Here is an 18,492-nt window from a genome sequence, read left to right on the forward strand (position 1 = left end):
GCATCGTCAAGTAGCAAGACGAGACACTGGAAGGATGATGGAGGTCAGCGCGACTGGTAAGTCAGAGCACGAGCGGAGCCCGACCTTTAATTGAGTCCAAGGATCTCCTCCGCTTCCGCTGCGTCAAACGTCCAGTGGTCTATCTGCCACTCAGGGTCCGCCATGTTCGCCCGCTCGCGCTCGCTGGTCGTGAGCCCGTCTCGGATCGTCACAGGCCTCCCCTCCGCGTCGCGTTCAATAACCCACCCGCCCGTTTGCGATAAGTTGTTCGTGTGAAGGAAAATTGTCTGCAGCGCCCTGCCATAAATCGCAAAGAGCCGCACTACATCTCGAACCTCCCCGTCGGCAGTGCAATCGAGGGTCCTGGGGTCGTCATCGTCGGTGGAAAGGCTCTTCCTCGCGCGCCACCGCCGCAGAGCTTTCGCGTCCTCTGCTTCGGCGCCTTCGTAGCCCAACTCCATCCGTTGGAGAAAGTACGAAGTTCGATAAGGCGCGTCGTCGATCGCCATGTTCAATCCGAGAAGGTTCAGACGAGGAAACGTGCCGAAAGCACGGGCATATTCAGAGGGCGGATACGGCCAGCGCGAGCAGTCGCCTCGCTGATAACTGCCGCTAGAAAAGGAATGGAGGAACAGGGAACGCAGCCCAGGAGCGCTTTCACTGAGGTGCACAAAGAGGTCCGGAGGGGCGTGGCACAGACCCGTAAGACGCAAGAACTCTAGACGCGGCAGGTGGCGGAACGCATCGAAGAGGCGACGGGCTATGTCCGCGGTCATGTCGGGATGGTCTGTGATGATAGAGAGATGCATTATGCCCTGACAGAAACCGCCCTCTATGACATCGGCGAAGTGGAGAATCAGCGTATCCACCCATACGTACGTGACGGAGAGGCGTGTGATGTTCGGGCACCTGAGCAGAGGCATTGGAAAACCTTCCCCTGGGACGCCGAAAACCTGAAGGAAGAGACAATTTGGTATGCTGTCCAGCAGTGGCCACAACCCGTCACCATTCACATCCTCGCCATAAATCTTGAGATGAGCATTGAACAAAGCTGGTGCATCTGGCCTGTTGCGAGGCAGTTATCAGCAACGAACGGTTTGCATGGAGTGTGAGTGAGAGGTTTTTAAGTGACTTACCAGGATGGTCCGGTTTCCCAGCCAATCATTCCTTGCGCTGACAGGAAAAGAGAGTGTAGCGTCTCAGAAGCGCATACTGCCCTCCAGATGGGTTTCGGGAGGCCGTAAGCCCGAAAACTGATGGCTTCGAGAGGTAAATCACGGATGAGGATTACCAAGGGTTCGATGAACGGCGCAACGAATTCTGGAAAGTCGCATCCCAGATAGGGCATCCAATCTGTCAGCGACCAATTCTCGCTGAAGTCTAGAAAGCGAGTAGTCGCGAGCAAGTGGGGTCTTTTGATAGTTTTGCGCATTCGCTTGACTAGCGCGTCCCGGTAGAATAGTGCCGCTTCCCTCGTAAGCTCGCGTACCTCGGCCACTTTTTCAGGTCCTGGCGGGATGCCTCGTTGTATGGCGTCAACGTCGATGTCATCCGCAATGAGTTTAAAGCACAAGCGCTGCAACGGTGGCATATGAGTATGAACATATGCATAAATACATGCTCGTGAAGCGCATACCGAGCGAACATATTTCGACGCATGCTCGCGCAATAAGCTGCACGTCTGACTCCATTTCCCAAGACAGTCTTGGTCCGATAGAATCATGATATAATCGAGAAGCTCGGAGGGTAGATCAAGCAGCGATGATTGTTGGAATTTCGGCACCCCGGGATGGCGCGCGCGGACGGCCCTGAGGTCGGCTGAAGTGTAGGACACGTCAGGAATACATCGTTGGGCAGAGAGATATTCTATATGATACGAACCGAGCATATCCCTGAACTCGTCACAATCAATCATTGTGCCTAATCGCCACTTCGTGACGAACTGCTCCCAAAGGTAAGGAGGATCGAACTCGTACGAAGTTTCCTCGATATCTGACTCCTCGCCGAGCTCTTCCGTACGCTTTGTCGTGGCGACGCAGTGCCGCATGATGAACATGAAGTCTTCGGACACGTCTTTGAGTCGAGCAACGAGGCGGTCGAACCGCGGCGGATGACGCCCAGTCAAATCGAGCTGGCCCTGAGACTACTGTTACTTACAGTCCTCAATCATCTCATGATTACTTACCTCAAAAAAGCCGGAAAGCGCCGCAAAGAAGCGCTGCGTGTGCCGCAAACTCAGAAGATCGTGACAGCGCCGCCGCCGCTCGAGCAGTGCTGTTGGAGAGACTCGCCCAGACGGATTGATGACCATTAAATCCAGAGTCTTGTCTATCTCCTTATCAAGCACTTCCAAGTACACGACTGGCTTGTCCGGACGGCGATGACCGTCACATTCTATCCGCGATGATTTAGCAAAGGTGCCGCAGGGTTACGAGAGAAGCTTACCGTCGACCACCCGATGATCAGCCTCGTCATCCGAATCCATCGTGTAGGCTCTTGAGCTGGGGTCTCGAGGAGAAAGGCGCGTTCACTGTTCGTAGGTCGTGGTTCGAATCCAACAGGGATATATCGTGCGGCCGCATCAGCAGGTTCTTCCCATGGCCGGTCCGGGGTACCGGGCGCCTCCCGTTTGCGCCCACCTGCGTGGGCAAACGCTTGTCGGTTCCAATGGTGCACTCATTCACGACGCCAACATTCCGAGGTACCTGAAACATTCTGGGAGAATTACCCATATCGTACACCCACAAACGAACTTCCACTGGGATGCCTCGCATCATCCTGTAATTCCGCCCTTGAGAGAACAATAGCGCCTTGAGGTCGCGACGCAGGGCTTCGGCAACGTGTTCGGTACACCTTGGCGACGAGACGAGGGCACACAATGGATGCGAAGCCGGCCGGCTCCCAGCCTCGCAATAGAATCCCGCGCTTTAATGAGGGCACCCACCAGATATAAGGCGCAGAGACTGCACATCCGACCCTGCCAGTGGGTATCCGTACCCCCGCTAGCCCCTCGTCCGCACACGCTGGTTCCACTCACCCGCTCATCCCCCTTCACCGTCTGATATGACCCTCCTGTCCAAGTCTTCATCCGCCATGTCCATCGACGACGTGCAGCCAGCGCACGATGCGCCTGCTGTCAAGACTGCGCATAGGAAGCTGGCGCGCACGTCGTCCTCGACGATGTCCATCGACCCCAGCCAATCATCGCAGGACTCTGCGATGTCTGTCGATGGAGAGTCGTTTTATGGCGCGCCCAACAAACCGGCTCAAGAGGCTTTTGTGGCCCCTCCGCTGGCGCAGTCTGCGGCCTGCAAACCGGCGCAGTCTGCGGCCTCCAAGCCTGCGCGTTCTGTAGCCCCCACGGCGCCGCGATCCGCGCCGACTCAAGCTGTTCGTCGCTTTGCTCCCAAGCCACGACGTGCGCAAGATCAAGCCCGCCTCCGGCGCTTGGCGCGCGCATCCATGAGCGCGGGTTCTCCCATCGCCAGACCTTATCAAGTGCCCGAGAAGCAAGTGCAGCCTTCTCTTCCTACCTCTTCAAGGCGAGGACGCGCGCTCAAGCGCGATGTGACTGAGGAGGATCTTGAGGCGCGGGCGTTTCCAGGTGCTGGTTCCTCCACTCAGGTCCCTGTTTCCGGCGCCGAAGTGCAGCAGACCGAGTTTGAAAGAAGGCTCGGCGCCGTGGGAGGGCGCAGTGCCGAGCAGGAGGTCGTTCCCGAGAGCGGCGAAGTTGCCGCTGTAGACGAAGAGTCAGATTACTCGTCAGAGTCATCCGACTCCAGTTGGTTTGCTCGGGAGGACGTCAAGGGCCAGGCCTGCCAGTGAACGGAGCGGATTTCGTTGATGGACCTGAACGGACAGCGCAATTGTGGGACGCTTGTATACACACTCCTTTGATGTTCTTCGGCGTGCTGTTCAGTTGTGTTAGCTTTATTGAGGACGATGGACCGGACTTACTGCGTTGTGTCACGGCTCCAGAGCAGGGTAACGTTCTAGAGGCGCTGATATCTCGCAGTCGTGCTTTTCGAGGAACAATGCCAGTCTTGAATCGAAGAAGAGCTTCGAGAAGCTACGATTCAGCTTCGCAGCGATCGAACAGACGACACCAAATAATCAGAAGCCGGGGCCTTGCCACGAACCCTCGCGCAGTAATTGTGGCGCTCACCATACTCGAGTATAAAAGGGGTCGCGCGTACTGCAAGAAAATCAGCATTCCAATTAGCCCGACTTGCACGCCACGTGAGCTCACCAGCTCCTTCACCGTTGAGCATGTTTTCCCAAAACGATGACTCTTCCGCCGTGGGCGTCGATGATGGACAGCTCACTCCCATGAGCGTGGAAGAAAAAGATCGCGCTTCGACCCAGACACAGAACACAGCCACCAGTCAGGCTACTGTTCTCGGAGAAAATGACGGGGCCGTAAGGCTGATATCCGAAGAATGGAGGCGCAAAACTGCTGGTGAGCACGAAAGATGATGTCCGAAGTGCAGGAGGCAGATGAACTACGAGTGCTGACACCGCCGCAGAGGCGAAAGCCGCAAGATTGCAGACGAACAAAAGCGGAGAAGACATTGACCTTGAGAAAAACGCCGACACGGCCGGAAAGAAGTCAGTCTGAGCCTCTTCTATCGAGAGAAACAGCAGTAGTTTTGATGTGGACGTGGGCCGGCTAGTACGACTGATTGTATTGTGGCACACGTCCTTCATTATTTATCATTCCATAACACGCTATTGCATCTGCTACCTGTAAGCTTTTGTCAGAAAGCTTCGATGATAGAAAATAGGAGAGACTTGCAATGTACATCCCACTCATACACTAGTATCGAACTTCTTCAGCGCCTCAATCCCATCCACTTCCAACCGCATCCCCAGCCACTCCGACATCGGCTTCGCGTGCAGGACCTTCTCGTAGAAGTCGATCGAGGGTTGGTTCCACTGAAGTAATAACAGCGGTTAGCATAAGTGCCTTCGTAAATTTTTTTCGAGAAGGACAGTGGCACTCGAATGATGAAGCGACACGAAAGCGCACCTTCAGCACGGACCAATCGAGTCGTGGGCAGCCCTGATGGTCGATGTGATGTTAGAGTTGGTGAGATGAATTGCTAGAAATGGAACGAGCGTACCTTCTCCTGCGCGATCTTGCCCAGGCGGCCGAAGAGAGCCTTGCCCGCGCCAGACCCGCGGAACTCGGGCTTCACGTACAAGTCCTCGAGCTGAGTTATAATTTCGATGAGCGCTCTCGCAAAGGCGACGAAGAGAGCAACAGAAGAAAGCTCACGTATAAGCCAGGACGCCCAGTCCACGTCGAGAAGTTGAAGAAGTAGAGCGCGAGGCCTATCGGCTGGCCTTCCTCGGAGAAGGCCAAGATGGCGTTGGCGTACTTGTCTTCGAAGAGGTTCTTCCTGAGCTGGAAGTAGCAAGCGGATAAGGAAATATTCCCGGTGAGAGAATGCAAACTGCTCACCAACTCAGGGGTAGCTTTGACAGCGTCGGGTTCCTTCTCATAGACAGCCTGAAGGAAGCGTCAGGAATGGCAAGGCCTTACGCTCATGATACTGACCAGTTCGATGATCATTTGCAGGATAACATCCTAATGAAAGTCGGTGAGCAGTAAGAGACGGGCGCTACTACCCACGTACGATATCCTTGGGCTCTGCGGCGCGAATAGAGAAGGTGGGTTTCGCTGATGCGGTCATGATGGGCGATGAAGGATATCTCGTCTATTGTGCAAGTCCTTTATATACACAATATTCCCGGGCCGGCTTCGCAGCGGCGACGGATAGGTAGCGAGCGAGTCAGTAAGGGTGACTCGACTCGCCATCGCGGTCGGGAAGAGGATGAGTCGGCGTTTGCCGACGTCCCGTATTTGCGCCTGCTTGGCAAGATCGTTGGACTCTACTTGAACCTTATTTCCACGGTCCACACAGACCTCCCAAAACGCGCACCAGCGACGAGATCATCGAACATGGACGCGGACAAGCTGGCGAAGCTGAAGGCGGCGGCGGCGAAGACCCAGATCGGTGTGTACATCACCGTCGGACGCGGCCATCGCGCGCAGATCGCTCACTCGCACTCGTCGGCACGCAGGCGGCAAGGGGACGATGCGCCGAAAGGTCGTCCGCAAGCCCAAGGCCTCCGCGGCGCAGGACGACAAAAAGCTGCAGGCGGCGCTCAAGAAGCTCAACGTGCAGCCCATCGCGGGTGTCGAGGAGGTGAACATGTTCCGGGAAGACGGCCATGTCCTGCACTTTAGCGCCCCGAAAGGTGCGGCCCGTTTCCCGTCGATCGGGCGCGTCCCCGTTGACGCGACGTCTCCCCCCTAGTTCACGCCGCCGTGTCCGCCAACACCTTTGCCATCTACGGCACCGGGCACTTGAAGGAGCTCACTGAACTTGTGCCCGGCATCCTCAACCAGCTCGGCCCCGACTCGCTCGCGTCACTCCGCAAGCTCGCCGAGTCCTACCAGTCCCTCCAGCAGGGCCAGCAAAGGCCGAACGCTGGGGCAGAGGACGACGACGACGACGATGTGCCCGACCTGGTCGACAACTTCGACGTTGAGGAGGCCGCCAAGCCGGCCGAGGCTACCCTCGACTAAACGACGGAGACGGGCCAGGCGGCAGTCCGCTGGAACGCAGGCCGGCGACTGCACACCTGTATACGAGGCAGTGCTCGGGAGACGGCGCATTGTATTCCTAGGCAGACGTGATGTACGATTTCAAGGCGGCGCCTATCCTCCCTATCTTGCTATTTACTATCCCTGCTGTGCGTCCGTGTATCTTCGTGCCCCCCTCGTCCTGTTTGCTTTGCTGCTCTGCTGCATCGCTATATCATGACCGCGTAGCAATCGCATTTTGTACTATCTTCATCTCGGCAATTCGCGTGAACCGGTGACGCGTCGCGACGCGTGTGTGACAGTGACACGGCATTGTGCTCCTTCCCGTCATCATCGCCGACGGCAGCTCACTCACTATGGGCAAGTCACCTCAAGCGTCCTCCTCGGACCCTTCTACGTTGCCAGACACCAAGTCAGAACAAGACGCGCCAACGTTCTCTTCGAAGGCTCAGCCAAACGGATCAACGACGACCAAGTCCCGCGCAATATCTGAGATCGTCGAGGACCGCTTCCCTCCCTTTGACCACCAAGCCGCCATCGTCGGACCATTCGAGGAGGAGACGGGTCGCGACCAGACGTTCGAGGGTGGTGCGTGCATCTGCCTCGAAAACCCTGCATATATGCCCATCAATCCCTTCAGAAATCGGCCATCTCATGGTAGATCTCATCATGGAGACCCACGCATGGGCCGCCGCGCGCCCCAAGCTCGAGAGCGCGAACGCGGTCGGCAAGTATGAGAAGAAGATTGCAGACATCATGGAGGTCGAGAAGGAACAAGGCACGTCCTCTCCTGCTTCCCTCGTCGGTACGCTCGTACCCGTCGGGTGCTTGCTCACCCGGTTTACCATCATCCAGATCGTATGCGCGCTCGCCTTTTGGAATTTACGACCCATATGAAGAATGCTATCGCTGCTCTGACGACTGGATGACCTGCGCCGTCTCGTCTCTTGTCACTCACCATGTCTTGCTCTCGCTTGCTGTCATCGCTGTTCGTTCTGCTTTCGCTCTGCTGTCGCCAAATCGCTATCTGGGACTTTGGTCTTCCTCATACTACGTATAACGCGTCCTTCTTATATGCTGTGGGTTTCTTCGTCTTCCATCTTCTGGGTGTAGGTCCCTTGGAATTCAGTGCAAACTCAGCGTTGGCCCTTCGCCGCAGAAGTGTCTCGCCGTCTCACGGGAACACAGGCTTGCTTGTACAATGCATTGGTTGCTCGATAACTACAGCGTCCTGAAAGAAGGCAGGCAAAGGGATAGGAAGGATACAAGAAAGTGAGGCATCGTCGAGGATGCTAAGGGAAAGCCGCATCTACAAGAGAACGTGAGGAGGAGGTCCATAGTTCGCTCTCGTCCATTGTCTCTCTCTCGTCCGTTCGAGCACAAGTATGGTGTCTACGCCCCATCTAGACCGATAGCATCGTTGATCGAGATAGGCATGAAGGCGTTCGCGCTGACGATGGGGAGCTCGCTGCCAGTCGTGGCGCTCGACTCGACCTGCATGCTGAGCAGCTGGCCGGAGCCGTACTTGTCCTTGGCCGGCGGGGCCTTGAAGGGCTGGGCTTCCGTGTTAAGGACATCTGGAAGGCATAGAATCAGAATACATGGATCCACCAGCCGCACGCCGACTCACATTCATCCAAGCTGATATGGTCCGGGTCGTCGAAGATCAAGTACAGATACTTCAATACTTCCGCGAACCAAAAGCTCTCCGTATCGTCTATGCGCTTGCTCTGCTCATCGTCCACGTCCTCGATGCCCGAGAACGCGCCGTTCACGGACAGATACTTGTTCATGCTCTCGACCGCGTCCGCCGCGCGCTCGAGGTACTTCTCGTTCCCCGTCGCGCGGTAGGCGATGAACTGCGATTCGAGGACCTCCGGCCGCAGGATGTAGTCCGCGGACGTGATGTAGAAGCCGTGCTCGTTGTAGAACGCGAGCTCGTCGTCGTCGATCACGGCGTTGTCGCTCGTGTAGTTGCCGTCGTCGGAGATGAAGGCGAAGACCTCGGGGCCGATGCCGGTGCTGGGAGCAGTCAGGATAGTTAGGATCATCATAGGGTGTCAATAAGGCGGAACGCACGCAGTGCTGGCGTAGGTGTTCCAGCAGGCGTCTGCGAGCTCGAGGCCGTAGTTGACGATGGTGTCGTTATCTATCAGCCGTCCGCCCTGGATCCAGTTCCCACCGTGGAAGCAAGCAAGGTGCTGGACGCGTACACCGTATCAGTGCGCACGCTCAACATAGCATGAGAATGGTTGAGAACACGCACAGAGCTGATGTGGCGAATCTTCTTCGACGAGTCGTAGTCGGCGAGATAAAGCCAGTCGCCGACCGTCGAGCGCTGCGAGAGTCAGAATATATGTTGTAGAAATCAAAGCAATGACTTACACGCAAGAGATGCTGGATCGAGCTGTCAACGGCAGTATACCACGCATCGGCCCAGGAATCGTCATCCGTGTTCGTCAGACGGGCATACTTGATGAGGTACTCGAGGTACGAGTCCGAGCCGCCGCCCCAGGTCTAAGAACAGGATGAGCTCCAAGTCGTTGCGCTGCGCGACTCCGGCTTCTGCTTCTTCGCCGCTTACCACGTAACCCCCAACAAACGCATTCTTGGCTGGGTCGTACCCTTGGGCGGGGAGGCCGGGGAGGGGCGGAGCCTGGACTTTCAGTCAGAGTCTTCTGAGGTTGTCAGGGGAGGGAACGTACGGTGTTCATGATTTGCTTCGCTGATCCCTCGGCGAGCTTCCCGTAGGTGTCGTCCTCGGTGTACTTCGAGAGTTCGTAGTACTCGAGTGTGAGCTGGGATCGAGGGTCAGGACGGCCTGAGGCGCATGGAGAAAGGGGATGCTTACGGTGCCGGCCTCAGCGATGTTGGTCTACCACATGTCAGAATCAATAGCGAGTGGCGAGGAACGAGGACCTACTGTGTCCACCACAGGCTTGCCACTCGTGAAGTTCACATAGCCGTAAGGTACCGCATTACCCTGATCAGTACCTTAGCACAAGCTCAAGAACCAGCGTAGATGCGAACGCACGTCTACCCAGCCCAAGATGAGCTTGTCCGCGAGCTGCTTCGCCTTCTCCACGAGCACATCGTCCTGCTCCCCGCTAAGCTGATACGCGCTGAGCATGCCCGCAACGTAGCGGATGGAGCTCTCGAAGATGCTGCCCGCCCAATCAGTTTCACACTTCAACAAGGCCTGCGCACACCGACCTGACGGTGGCGTCTGTCTTCGACTCGCTGAAGTCGACTCCGCTGACGTAGTCGATGGCCTCGTGGAAGAGGTCCTGGGGGTGGTTAGCTCGGTGCGGCCGTAACGGCGGTGAAGGGCGCTCACATCGAGCCCCATGATGTACTGGAGATATCAAAGTTAGCTGCTTTATCATGGGATGCGGGGGGAGCGTACCATAGTGGGCATCGCGTCGACGAGGGAGGCGCCCCATCCGTTCCGACTGTCCGTGTAGTTCTTGGACACCTGCTTCGCGTAAGTCGACGCGTCTCGACGCGTACCTCATCCCGTCCCGCACCGGAGTTAGGTCGTCATGCCCCCAGGCGTACTTCCTGGATCACGGTAAGAAGGCGCTGCGTGATCGGGAACGACGAACGCACTTGTACGCCTCGTAGCTCGAGGTGAACATCCCCTTCACGATCTCGCGCTGCGCATAGTACTCTTCAGGTAGCTTCAGGCCCGGAGCCTGGACATTGCCACCGAGCGCAAGCGGTGCTGCAGCGAGGAGCGCGAGTGCGACGCGCGACGAGCTAATCATCGTTGCTGGCGATGCGGAGGAAGCGAGAGCGAGCTCGAGGAGATGAACGCGACGACGCGCGCTTTATAGGATCTCGAAGCGTGCTTCTATCACCCGTCTTCATCAGAGGGGACACGGGACCACGTCGGCGTGATGATAGAAGGCTCCCTGTAGAAGCCCGAGGTCACATTGATACCGCATCCCTGCATGTTTCTTTGGGTCCCAGTGCGGCCGGCGCACGTTAGGTGGTCCCGAGGGCCCCGGTACGAGGAACGGGGCGCATCGTCGTGAGGTGCAGGATGGCTCCGGGGGACAGGTCGATGCCGCGGGTGCCCCGACCGCCGTTGACACGCGTGAGTGCGGTACCGATCCTGAGGCTGACGAAGGGGTCTTTAGCGCTAGAGGGAGCCCTCAGCATCCCTTTTATACTAAAAAGGGAAATCAGCCAGTGGCCATATGGTGAGGGCTCTTCTATGCGGACGACGTCACTCACAGGCTGAGAACTGTCGCGCGAGACAAGCACTTGAATGGATCGAAGCAATGCTGAGGCTTATCGACGTGCGGCAGCTAATGCGAAGTCCGTAGGTCCGTCAATAGCAAGTGAGAGAGAGGGACAAAGTCGAAAGGGACCGAGTTGAGGCGTGCGAAAGTAGAATGACTTGCGCATTGCCGTGCGTAAAGCATTCACCAGGTCAATCGGCCATGAGAAGCAAACGAGGCATGAAGACGCCAACAATGACACAGGTTCATATTGTACACTGTAGAAAAGATCAAGCAGAAAGAAGACAAGACAACAAGCGCAGAAGAGAAACACCTCTGGCATCACAACCCGCCATGCAACGTCGCATCCTCAGGCCGCAATGTACTCCCGCGCCCTCACGCCGCCACACAGCTCCGCGCCGACGGCTTCTTCGCAGGCGGCTGTTCCTTCACCGCCTGCATAATGCTCTTCAGCTGTCTCGCATCGCGGTGGCATTCATAGTCCTCGTCGCGGATCAAGGCAATTTGGTGCCTGCGGAGCACCGTCAGTTACAGCGCACACAATAATGACCTTCAGAGCACGCGCTGAGGGTTGGCACTGCACGCGCTGAGAGCCGTCACCGCACGCGCTTGGGTCAAGCACAAAACAAGCGGCAATCCCACAAAGCACGCGCAAAAGGAACGCATGACACTCACTTTTCGGCGAGGTGGGATCGCATGCCATTGAAGGTGAACATACGAGGTCCAGTTTTCGGCTTCTCTGTTTGCGTAGACGGCTCGGCTGTCCCTTCAGCAGCAGGGGCCGCAAGTGCAGTAGCGGACGGCGCAGTCGCAGGAGCAGCGGCAGCAGTTGAAGTTGATGGGTTCGCTGCATCGCCCATAGGGTCGTCCGCGCATCCTCCATTCTGCAAATCCGTCGTCAGCAAACGCAGTCTCACCAAATTTGCATCCGCAAAGGAAACTCACCTTATGCAACGCCCAATGCTTCTTCAGCAATCTCTTCGTCGGGAAAATACGTCCGCATCCCATACCACAAGCAACGCCCTCTCCATCCGTGTCCGCGCCATTTGCACAGTGCCGGCAGCTAAACTCCTTCGCGTTGCTGAGCTGGCGAAGTTTACCCTGCGGCTTGTGCAGATGCAGGAGGGCGCGCGTGAGGCCGGGGACGATGGGATGAGAGCGGCGGTCCATTGCGTCTTGAGAGGTGATGCGCTGGATTTGCATGTGCTCGTGGCGGTGAGCGTGGCCGAGCTGGAGGTGTTGTGATAAGTGACCGTGATAGGGAACTAGTCGCCAATGATACTCACAACGCTCGAGTAGTGCAGCACCAAGGGTGGCACGCACGACTTGCAGAGCAGCTCGCTGCCCACCGCCTTGAGCGACGCCGCGCGATCCTTGCGCGACGGATCGAGCCCGGCCGCGCGCACGAGTTCCGTCATCGCCTCGCTCGCCTGATGAAGTTGTCAGTATGTTAAGCATCATCATCAAATCGCTCGCACTGACCTTCACATCAAAGACGAAGTTATCAAAGCTCGACGATGCATCTTCATGCCTCTTCCTCTTCCCGCCACTCTGCGCAGGACACACATGCGCGCACACCCCCGCAAAGTCCAGGCTCTCGTCGTACTCATACTTCCTCTGCACGCCCTTGCACTTCCCACACGTGAACCGCACATTCACCTGCTCTACCGGATGCGCCCGGAGCGAGCTCACCGGCACCTCGTTCGCCAGCCCCGCCTTCGCACAGAGCGCCTCCCTCGCCCTCGCCCGCCACGCCTCCAACTCGCCCTCCAGCACGCCCCGCAGCGGCTGATTCCTCAGCGCCTTCGCCAAATTCACCTCCTTCACGGTCTTCATCAGCTCCGCTATGAGCGGCAGAGCGCAGAACGCGGGCCAGCTGGGCATGACCTCGCGCGCGCAGTAGCCGTGGTAGTGCTTCTCGACCGTCGCGCGGTTCGCGCGGAGCTGCTCTTCGGCCTTGCGGTTGTCGCGGCGCGTGCGCATGCGTGTGAGATCGGCGGTGATGCCGAAGAGGTGCGCCTTGGCGTCGTCGTCGGTGATGCGCTCGTGGACCATGGTCTTGTGGCGGAGGAGGGCCTTGTAGGTCTCCGTCGCGCAAAGGTCCCAGTATTCGAAGCCTTCCTGCTTGGCAAACTTCTTCGAGCTGATATGCAAAGCGTGAGTGAGAGTGAAGGCTCCCTAGCACAGACACTCACAATTCGTGATTCGAGAACTTCACTGCCTGCCCAGCAGCCGCATATTGCTTCTTCCACAGCTGCAAGTCGACGGCGAACTGAAAAGTAGGGAGTCAATGAATGAGAAACATGCTAACTCGATGAGCCTGTCGTACCTTCATAGCTAGCTGGTTTTGCTCTATCTCTTTGGCGTGCCTCTGCAGAAAAGACACTGAGCACGTTCATTATAACTCCGCAAGTGAAGTGCTTACGCTCTTGGCCGCAGCCACAATTCCTGCAGCCACCGTGTGAGATGCAACTTCGATGGTGAATGCCTGCTGCGCTGCATGGTAGTCGACGGTGCGGAGGCGCGCTCGGAAGGTCGGCCCTACAGGGGAAATGAGATTCCTTCGAGGCAGACGAAACGAGAGGCGTACAGTAGTTGATGTTGGTGAGCTCTGTGGCAGATTGTCGGTAAACATGGGAGGAGAGGAAGCAGGCAAGCTCACCACCCATCCACGAGTGATCCTCCATTGAAGGCGTCCACGACATAATGGCGGTGTCCATTTGATCGCCGTTTGTGGTGGTGATGTTGCTGAAGTCTAGTCAAAAGAAACGCCCATGTCAAAGGGGGAGAGGACGTACCTACGCATCTCCGTCTGACACTCTGTCTGTAGGGTGCATTGAGCAAGTTAAGGGGAAGGAGGCAGGACGTATAACGCACCCTATTACAGAGGCGGAGTTTGATCGCGAACGACGTATACATGTTATCGGTGTGCTTCTTGCATATCTGCTCAGCAAGTGAGTGATAGAACAAAGCAAGACGACATAGCACACGCACCTCGCACGGACCCCCATCGAACACGAACGCCGCGTACGCCGACTCCGTGAGAATGGGCAGCGGCTCACGCAGGCCCACCGCCTGCCTGTTCGCCTTCCAGATCCCCTGCGACTTCTCGTCCAGCAGCGTGTTGCAGCAGTATTGGCTAGTACGCGCGACCGCGAGCACCCACTGCGGGGAACCCAGGCGCATCATGACATCGGTTAGTATCTCGTAGGGAAGTCGTTGAAGCAGATCGTCGTTGACTTCTTCAACAGCAGTGATGTTCGTTGGCGCGGAGAGGATTTCATCTGGCACTGACGGCGCGATGGCGCCCTGTGCGACGTCGGCTGAGGACATCGCAGCGGCGATGCTGGAAGGACAAAGGTAAGGCGCTAATTAGCGCCTCAGGGGCGCATCAGGAGCGCGATCAGTCACCGTCACGGTGGACCTATAAAGTGTGACACCGAGACTGCCAAAAGCTATTCTGCCAGTGCCGAAAGCTGTAGATAGAAGATCATTCAAAAGATCTATGATGCTACATCCTTCAGACTCACGTACTTATTCATCGATTTTACTGTGACTCAGGGATACAAAACTCACGAAAGATCGGCCAGATATAGGTATTCACATCGACCTCGTTCTCTTACTTGTCCTCGCCTTCGCTATTTGGAAGCTGCGGAGAAACACGTCCCTTCAGATATCATGCTCGGGGAAGCTTTTATATGGGCAAAGCGCGAAGACATCGTCATGCGCAGCATACCGTAACCGCCCAACGAGTGCTTGCTTAACCCCATCCACCACGACTCTGAGGATGATATGAGTATGAGAAGATCTTCCAACGATGGCAGGGAGGCTTTACTATGATCTTTACTTAGAAGGTACGACAAGAACACCGAGATCGGTGCGATGTTCTTTTCGGGCGTAAGGACCCAGGATTGCTTGGAGCTGTAAACGGCGCAAGCTCGGACGGCCAGCGAGAATAGAACATTAATTTGGGAGAACGCCCTGGTATCATAGGAGTGGGTAGGGTGCTCCACCGCGGCGCTGCAGAGCAGCGACAGTACTCGGCTGAATTCGGGGAGACCATCAGTCTTCGGGAGATGGTCAAGGGACGTTACATGCTGATGATACAAGTGTCATGGAGCAAGTATATACTTCAGAAAATCTATGCATGACTTGGGACAATCTCTCATAGAACTCATGATGGGCCTGGACATACCCAAGCCGGAGACACGGCTGAGAAATTGCAATGCGCGTCGTTGTCCCGGAGCATTGTTTAGCGTATATACCAAAGGCCTGGGCATGATCGCCCAATGAAGAGATTTGCAGCATCGAGCGGATAGGCAGATCCCCGACGCACGTTCTTCAAGTTCCAGTCAATCGCGGTCACGGTTCAAGCGGTAGAAACACACGTGCCGCGCGGCACCGAGCGGGGCGGGATCACCGGCCCGACTAGTTATCCAACTTTTCCCTCACCGAAGAGTGCCGAGAACATGCAATTCAGCCATGTCGTTCGATTCTGAGGAGAAACATAAGGCCGCTCTTTCCTTGATATCCTGGCGCTCTTGTCTCTGAGCCAGTCATGGTTGCAAGCGAGCGAGGATCCCTCGAGGCCCCATTGCTCTCCGATCCGGCTGCACAATATTCTAACGCCACAGCTACCCCTCCATCGCCGCCTTCTTCTGTCACAGAGCTACTGGAAAACGCAGAGCATGGCGTACCTTGGGCACTCCGAAAGCGCCTCTACGTCTCGCACTTCCTCTCAACATGGAACTCCCGCGTCTTCGAATTCGGCGCCGTCCTCTACCTCGCGTCCATCTACCCAGGGACCCTCCTTCCCATGTCCGTTTATGCGCTCAGTCGCCAGGTCTCCACGATTCTCTTCTCGCCCTTTATCGGCAGATATATCGATCGCAACAACCGGCTCAAGGTGGTAAGAATGTCCATCGGTAAGTGCCAGTTTTTCTCGTACTTCACCCCTAGTCTTCTTCATCTCTCACCGGAGATACCAGTGCTGACGCCGAATTCTCCCGCGCACAGTTCTGCAACGAATCACCGTCACGGTTTCTTGCGTGGTCTTCTTCCTTCTGTCTACCGGATGGGGCAGGGAGATGGATCTTCAGTATGCTTCGCTGGCCGTTCTGGCTGCGCTTGCCTGCATCGAGAAGCTCTGCGCGGTCATGAACATGGTATCCGTCGAGCGAGACTGGGTACGCACAGAACACCATCTTCATCTGCTTCACCACTCATGGCGTCCCAGGTCGTGGTGATAGCGGGAGAGAATGAAGGGGCTCTCCGGGGTAAGCTGGTACCATCATGATTGTGTACCCTTCTTCTGACCTCGTAAAAGTGCTGAATGCGCAAATGCGCCGCATCGACCTCATCTGCAAGCTCGCCGGGCCCTTCCTCATCTCGATCCTGGACGGCGTATCGACCGAGATTGCCATTCTCGTCAACCTGGGCATGAATCTCGCCTCCGTCCTCGTCGAATACTTCGCAATCGCCCGGGTAAGTTTCGCCGGAATCATCGCGTACAGAGACCCCACCATTCCCTTCCGATCTCTGAACTCACACACCCTCTTTCGCAGGTCTACAAGAGCGTCCCAGCCCTCCAGCAGCCCAAAATACCTCCCCCGACGAGTCCGACGTCCGACAACTCCCCAAGCGGACCAAGCCCACGCCGCACCTCCTACTGCCCCGTCCCCGCCCTCCGCGCCCTCGCCTCCGCCCTCCGCGCCCTCGCCTCCGCCCTCCGCGCCCTCGCCTCCGACCTCCGCACCTACTTCACCCACCGCGCCGTGCTCCCCTCCTTCGCCGGCGCCCTCCTCTACCTCACCGTCCTCTCCTTCTCCGCCCAGATGGTCACCTACCTCCTCGCCGCCGGCCTCTCCCCCCTCCACATCGCCGCCGCGCGCACCGTCTCCGTCGCCTGCGAGCTCTCCGCCACCTGGCTCGCGCCCCTCGTCATGCGCCGCATCGGGCCCGTCCGCACCGGCATCTGGTTCGTGTCGTGGCAGTGCGTGTGTCTGGCCGCGGGGACGAGCGCGTTCTGGTCCTTGCGGGCGACGAACGCGCGGCTGGGCGCGGCGGCGCTGGTGGCGGGGTCGATCATCAGCCGCGTGGGCCTGTGGGGGTACGACCTCTCCGCGCAGGTCATCATCCAGGAGGAGGTCGAGGCGGAGCACCGCGGCACGTTCGCCACCGTGGAGGCGTCGTGGCAGAGCGCGTTCGAGCTGTGCGCGTATGGGTCGACGGTCGTGTTCTCGCGGCCGGAGCAATTCAGGTGGCCGGCGCTGATGAGCTGCGCGGCGGTATTTAGCGCGGGCGGGCTATACGCCCTGTTCGTGCGGAAGAGGCGGGGCCACTTGCTGCATCTCTCGAAATGCATCGAACATCGCTCGGCGAAGAGGAGGAATGAGCGGGAAGGTTACGAGCGGCTTGTGCAGTCTCCCGAATTCTAGCTGGGCACTCGTTGACTTTACCTGCCATCTCGCGGACCGGGAATGTTCACTCAATTTCTCTCAAGTAAGATTCCGTTTATTGTACAAATATCGTGTATGTTGCTCTACTTCTTCGCCGGCCCATCCACCGCCTTCTCAACCTGCCCAGCAATGCCCTCCTTCGATGCATCGAACTGGCTGCCAATGGCACCGTCAGAAGAGAACGGTCCGCCAATCTTCTCTCCAATCTGGCCGATGCTGCCGTCCGCTGGAGGGGTGTGAGTCGTATGTCACATGCGAAGAAAGTGAGGATGGGAGGTGGGCTGGTGAGAAGGGGGAGGGTTGGGGGGTAGAGGGTAGGGAAGAGAGGCGTGGCCCGAGTAGAGAAGAGCGAGTCACGCACGGTTGAACTGCTTGCCAATGGCACCAGCAGATGAGAGGACGGACGGGTTCTGGGTAAGGAGTCAGCTTCAAGGACACGACGTGGCCGTGCTAGCACACTCACCTGCGGGCTCGTCTCCTTCGCGGCGCCGGCGTCGCGCGCGGTCTCGTCAATTGCCTGGTGGACCATCTTGGATGTGGATTGGTAGCGGACGGTGGTAACGGTGACTTTGGGGACGGTCGAGCGGGCGACGAGGCGGAACATATGGTGTGAAGGGTGCCGGACAGGGTTTATATACTGCTAGGGGGCGGGACTAAAGCTTGGACGCGGGACGAAAGCTTGGACGCGGGACAAAAGCTTGGACGCGGGGTGGAGACCGTGACGGGACCAGAGGGCAGCCATCGTCAGACTCGGGCGGGGAGGCGTTAGACTCGGGCGAGGGGGGTTAGACTCGGGCGGGACGCGTCATGGGGGCGCGTTGAGGATCGGCGATGGAAGGCAGGCTTGCGCGCGGAGGTGAGATTCCGGGCGGGTGCGACGATATGTTGCGGGGTCCGTCTCGCTCAGTGCTCCCGGCCACAATGGGAACGGTGCGTTTCCCACGGCAGGACCCATCTGGGGCAAGGTGAGGTCTTGGTATAGTGGCGAGCTCGAAGACACACAGATACGGTGACGTCAGTATACGAGACTTTGTGAAAAACGCTCGCGCACCGCGGAAGGAAAGTCTACTGCGCGGAAGCTATTCCACTGTCTACGTTCTCGAGCAACTTGAGGCTGAGGCTGAAATGAGTGGGAGGGATACGAAAGACTTGTTCAGTCTCCCGGGTTGTAGGG

General features: G+C 57.5%; 9 protein-coding genes across 9 annotated transcripts; 4 read left to right on the top strand and 5 right to left on the bottom strand.

Annotated features, from left to right (window-relative positions):
* Positions 1 to 86: 86 nt before the first annotated feature.
* Positions 87 to 2,485, bottom strand: SCHCODRAFT_02672237 (uncharacterized protein; the record flags this gene model as incomplete). The annotated part of the gene is made up of 6 exons (XM_003027751.2): positions 87 to 1,065; positions 1,137 to 1,576; positions 1,637 to 1,818; positions 1,882 to 2,137; positions 2,186 to 2,394; positions 2,446 to 2,485. 6 exons carry the CDS (start codon positions 2,483 to 2,485, stop codon positions 87 to 89), a joined length of 2,106 nt encoding a protein of 701 aa, XP_003027797.1.
* Positions 2,486 to 2,991: 506 nt separating this feature from the next.
* Positions 2,992 to 4,037, top strand: SCHCODRAFT_02640656 (uncharacterized protein). The gene has a single exon (XM_003027484.3). It carries the CDS (start codon positions 3,064 to 3,066, stop codon positions 3,823 to 3,825), a length of 762 nt encoding a protein of 253 aa, XP_003027530.1. The 5' UTR covers positions 2,992 to 3,063; the 3' UTR covers positions 3,826 to 4,037.
* A 570-nt stretch (positions 4,038 to 4,607) lies between these two features.
* On the bottom strand, positions 4,608 to 5,824 carry SCHCODRAFT_02681086 (acyl-CoA N-acyltransferase). The gene is made up of 8 exons (XM_003027752.2): positions 5,640 to 5,824; positions 5,561 to 5,590; positions 5,465 to 5,512; positions 5,279 to 5,407; positions 5,124 to 5,213; positions 5,030 to 5,062; positions 4,796 to 4,935; positions 4,608 to 4,744 (listed from the first exon to the last, which is right to left on the bottom strand). Exons 1-7 carry the CDS (start codon positions 5,694 to 5,696, stop codon positions 4,810 to 4,812), a joined length of 513 nt encoding a protein of 170 aa, XP_003027798.1. The 5' UTR covers positions 5,697 to 5,824; the 3' UTR covers positions 4,608 to 4,744; positions 4,796 to 4,809.
* A 92-nt stretch (positions 5,825 to 5,916) lies between these two features.
* On the top strand, positions 5,917 to 6,918 carry SCHCODRAFT_02640660 (NAC-domain-containing protein). The gene is made up of 3 exons (XM_003027485.2): positions 5,917 to 6,020; positions 6,088 to 6,264; positions 6,324 to 6,918. Exons 1-3 carry the CDS (start codon positions 5,966 to 5,968, stop codon positions 6,593 to 6,595), a joined length of 504 nt encoding a protein of 167 aa, XP_003027531.1. The 5' UTR covers positions 5,917 to 5,965; the 3' UTR covers positions 6,596 to 6,918.
* A 30-nt stretch (positions 6,919 to 6,948) lies between these two features.
* Positions 6,949 to 7,510, top strand: SCHCODRAFT_01193026 (uncharacterized protein; the record flags this gene model as incomplete). Its single annotated transcript, XM_003027486.2, has 2 exons — positions 6,949 to 7,201; positions 7,254 to 7,510. Exons 1-2 carry the CDS (start codon positions 6,970 to 6,972, stop codon positions 7,508 to 7,510), a joined length of 489 nt encoding a protein of 162 aa, XP_003027532.1. The 5' UTR covers positions 6,949 to 6,969.
* Positions 7,511 to 7,755: 245 nt separating this feature from the next.
* Positions 7,756 to 10,664, bottom strand: SCHCODRAFT_02088105 (glycoside hydrolase family 47 protein). Its single transcript, XM_003027753.2, has 15 exons — positions 10,223 to 10,664; positions 10,141 to 10,174; positions 10,020 to 10,088; positions 9,951 to 9,968; positions 9,827 to 9,900; positions 9,648 to 9,777; positions 9,537 to 9,596; positions 9,465 to 9,488; positions 9,319 to 9,411; positions 9,198 to 9,269; positions 8,999 to 9,130; positions 8,880 to 8,951; positions 8,693 to 8,814; positions 8,244 to 8,635; positions 7,756 to 8,190 (listed from the first exon to the last, which is right to left on the bottom strand). Exons 1-15 carry the CDS (start codon positions 10,378 to 10,380, stop codon positions 8,006 to 8,008), a joined length of 1,635 nt encoding a protein of 544 aa, XP_003027799.1. The 5' UTR covers positions 10,381 to 10,664; the 3' UTR covers positions 7,756 to 8,005.
* A 204-nt stretch (positions 10,665 to 10,868) lies between these two features.
* SCHCODRAFT_02640666 (uncharacterized protein) lies at positions 10,869 to 14,221 on the bottom strand. The gene is made up of 13 exons (XM_003027754.2): positions 13,855 to 14,221; positions 13,738 to 13,803; positions 13,659 to 13,684; positions 13,523 to 13,608; positions 13,451 to 13,471; positions 13,286 to 13,401; positions 13,190 to 13,231; positions 13,056 to 13,132; positions 12,343 to 13,003; positions 12,147 to 12,290; positions 11,806 to 12,090; positions 11,536 to 11,744; positions 10,869 to 11,371 (listed from the first exon to the last, which is right to left on the bottom strand). Exons 1-13 carry the CDS (start codon positions 14,191 to 14,193, stop codon positions 11,236 to 11,238), a joined length of 2,208 nt encoding a protein of 735 aa, XP_003027800.1. The 5' UTR covers positions 14,194 to 14,221; the 3' UTR covers positions 10,869 to 11,235.
* A 1,091-nt stretch (positions 14,222 to 15,312) lies between these two features.
* Positions 15,313 to 17,614, top strand: SCHCODRAFT_02640669 (uncharacterized protein). Its single transcript, XM_050346162.1, has 5 exons — positions 15,313 to 15,785; positions 15,877 to 16,046; positions 16,097 to 16,136; positions 16,187 to 16,344; positions 16,425 to 17,614. The coding sequence occupies exons 1-5, from the start codon at positions 15,419 to 15,421 to the stop codon at positions 17,295 to 17,297; spliced, it is 1,608 nt and encodes a 535-aa protein (XP_050197930.1). The 5' UTR covers positions 15,313 to 15,418; the 3' UTR covers positions 17,298 to 17,614.
* On the bottom strand, positions 17,402 to 18,369 carry SCHCODRAFT_02590674 (uncharacterized protein; the record flags this gene model as incomplete). Its single annotated transcript, XM_003027755.3, has 3 exons — positions 17,782 to 18,369; positions 17,680 to 17,728; positions 17,402 to 17,544 (listed from the first exon to the last, which is right to left on the bottom strand). Exons 1-3 carry the CDS (start codon positions 17,920 to 17,922, stop codon positions 17,402 to 17,404), a joined length of 333 nt encoding a protein of 110 aa, XP_003027801.1. The 5' UTR covers positions 17,923 to 18,369.
* Between the last annotated feature and the right edge of the window lie 123 nt (positions 18,370 to 18,492).

Source organism: Schizophyllum commune, assembly GCF_000143185.2.
Source record: "Schizophyllum commune H4-8 unplaced genomic scaffold SCHCOscaffold_12, whole genome shotgun sequence".
Taxonomy (NCBI): Eukaryota; Fungi; Basidiomycota; class Agaricomycetes; order Agaricales; family Schizophyllaceae; genus Schizophyllum; species Schizophyllum commune.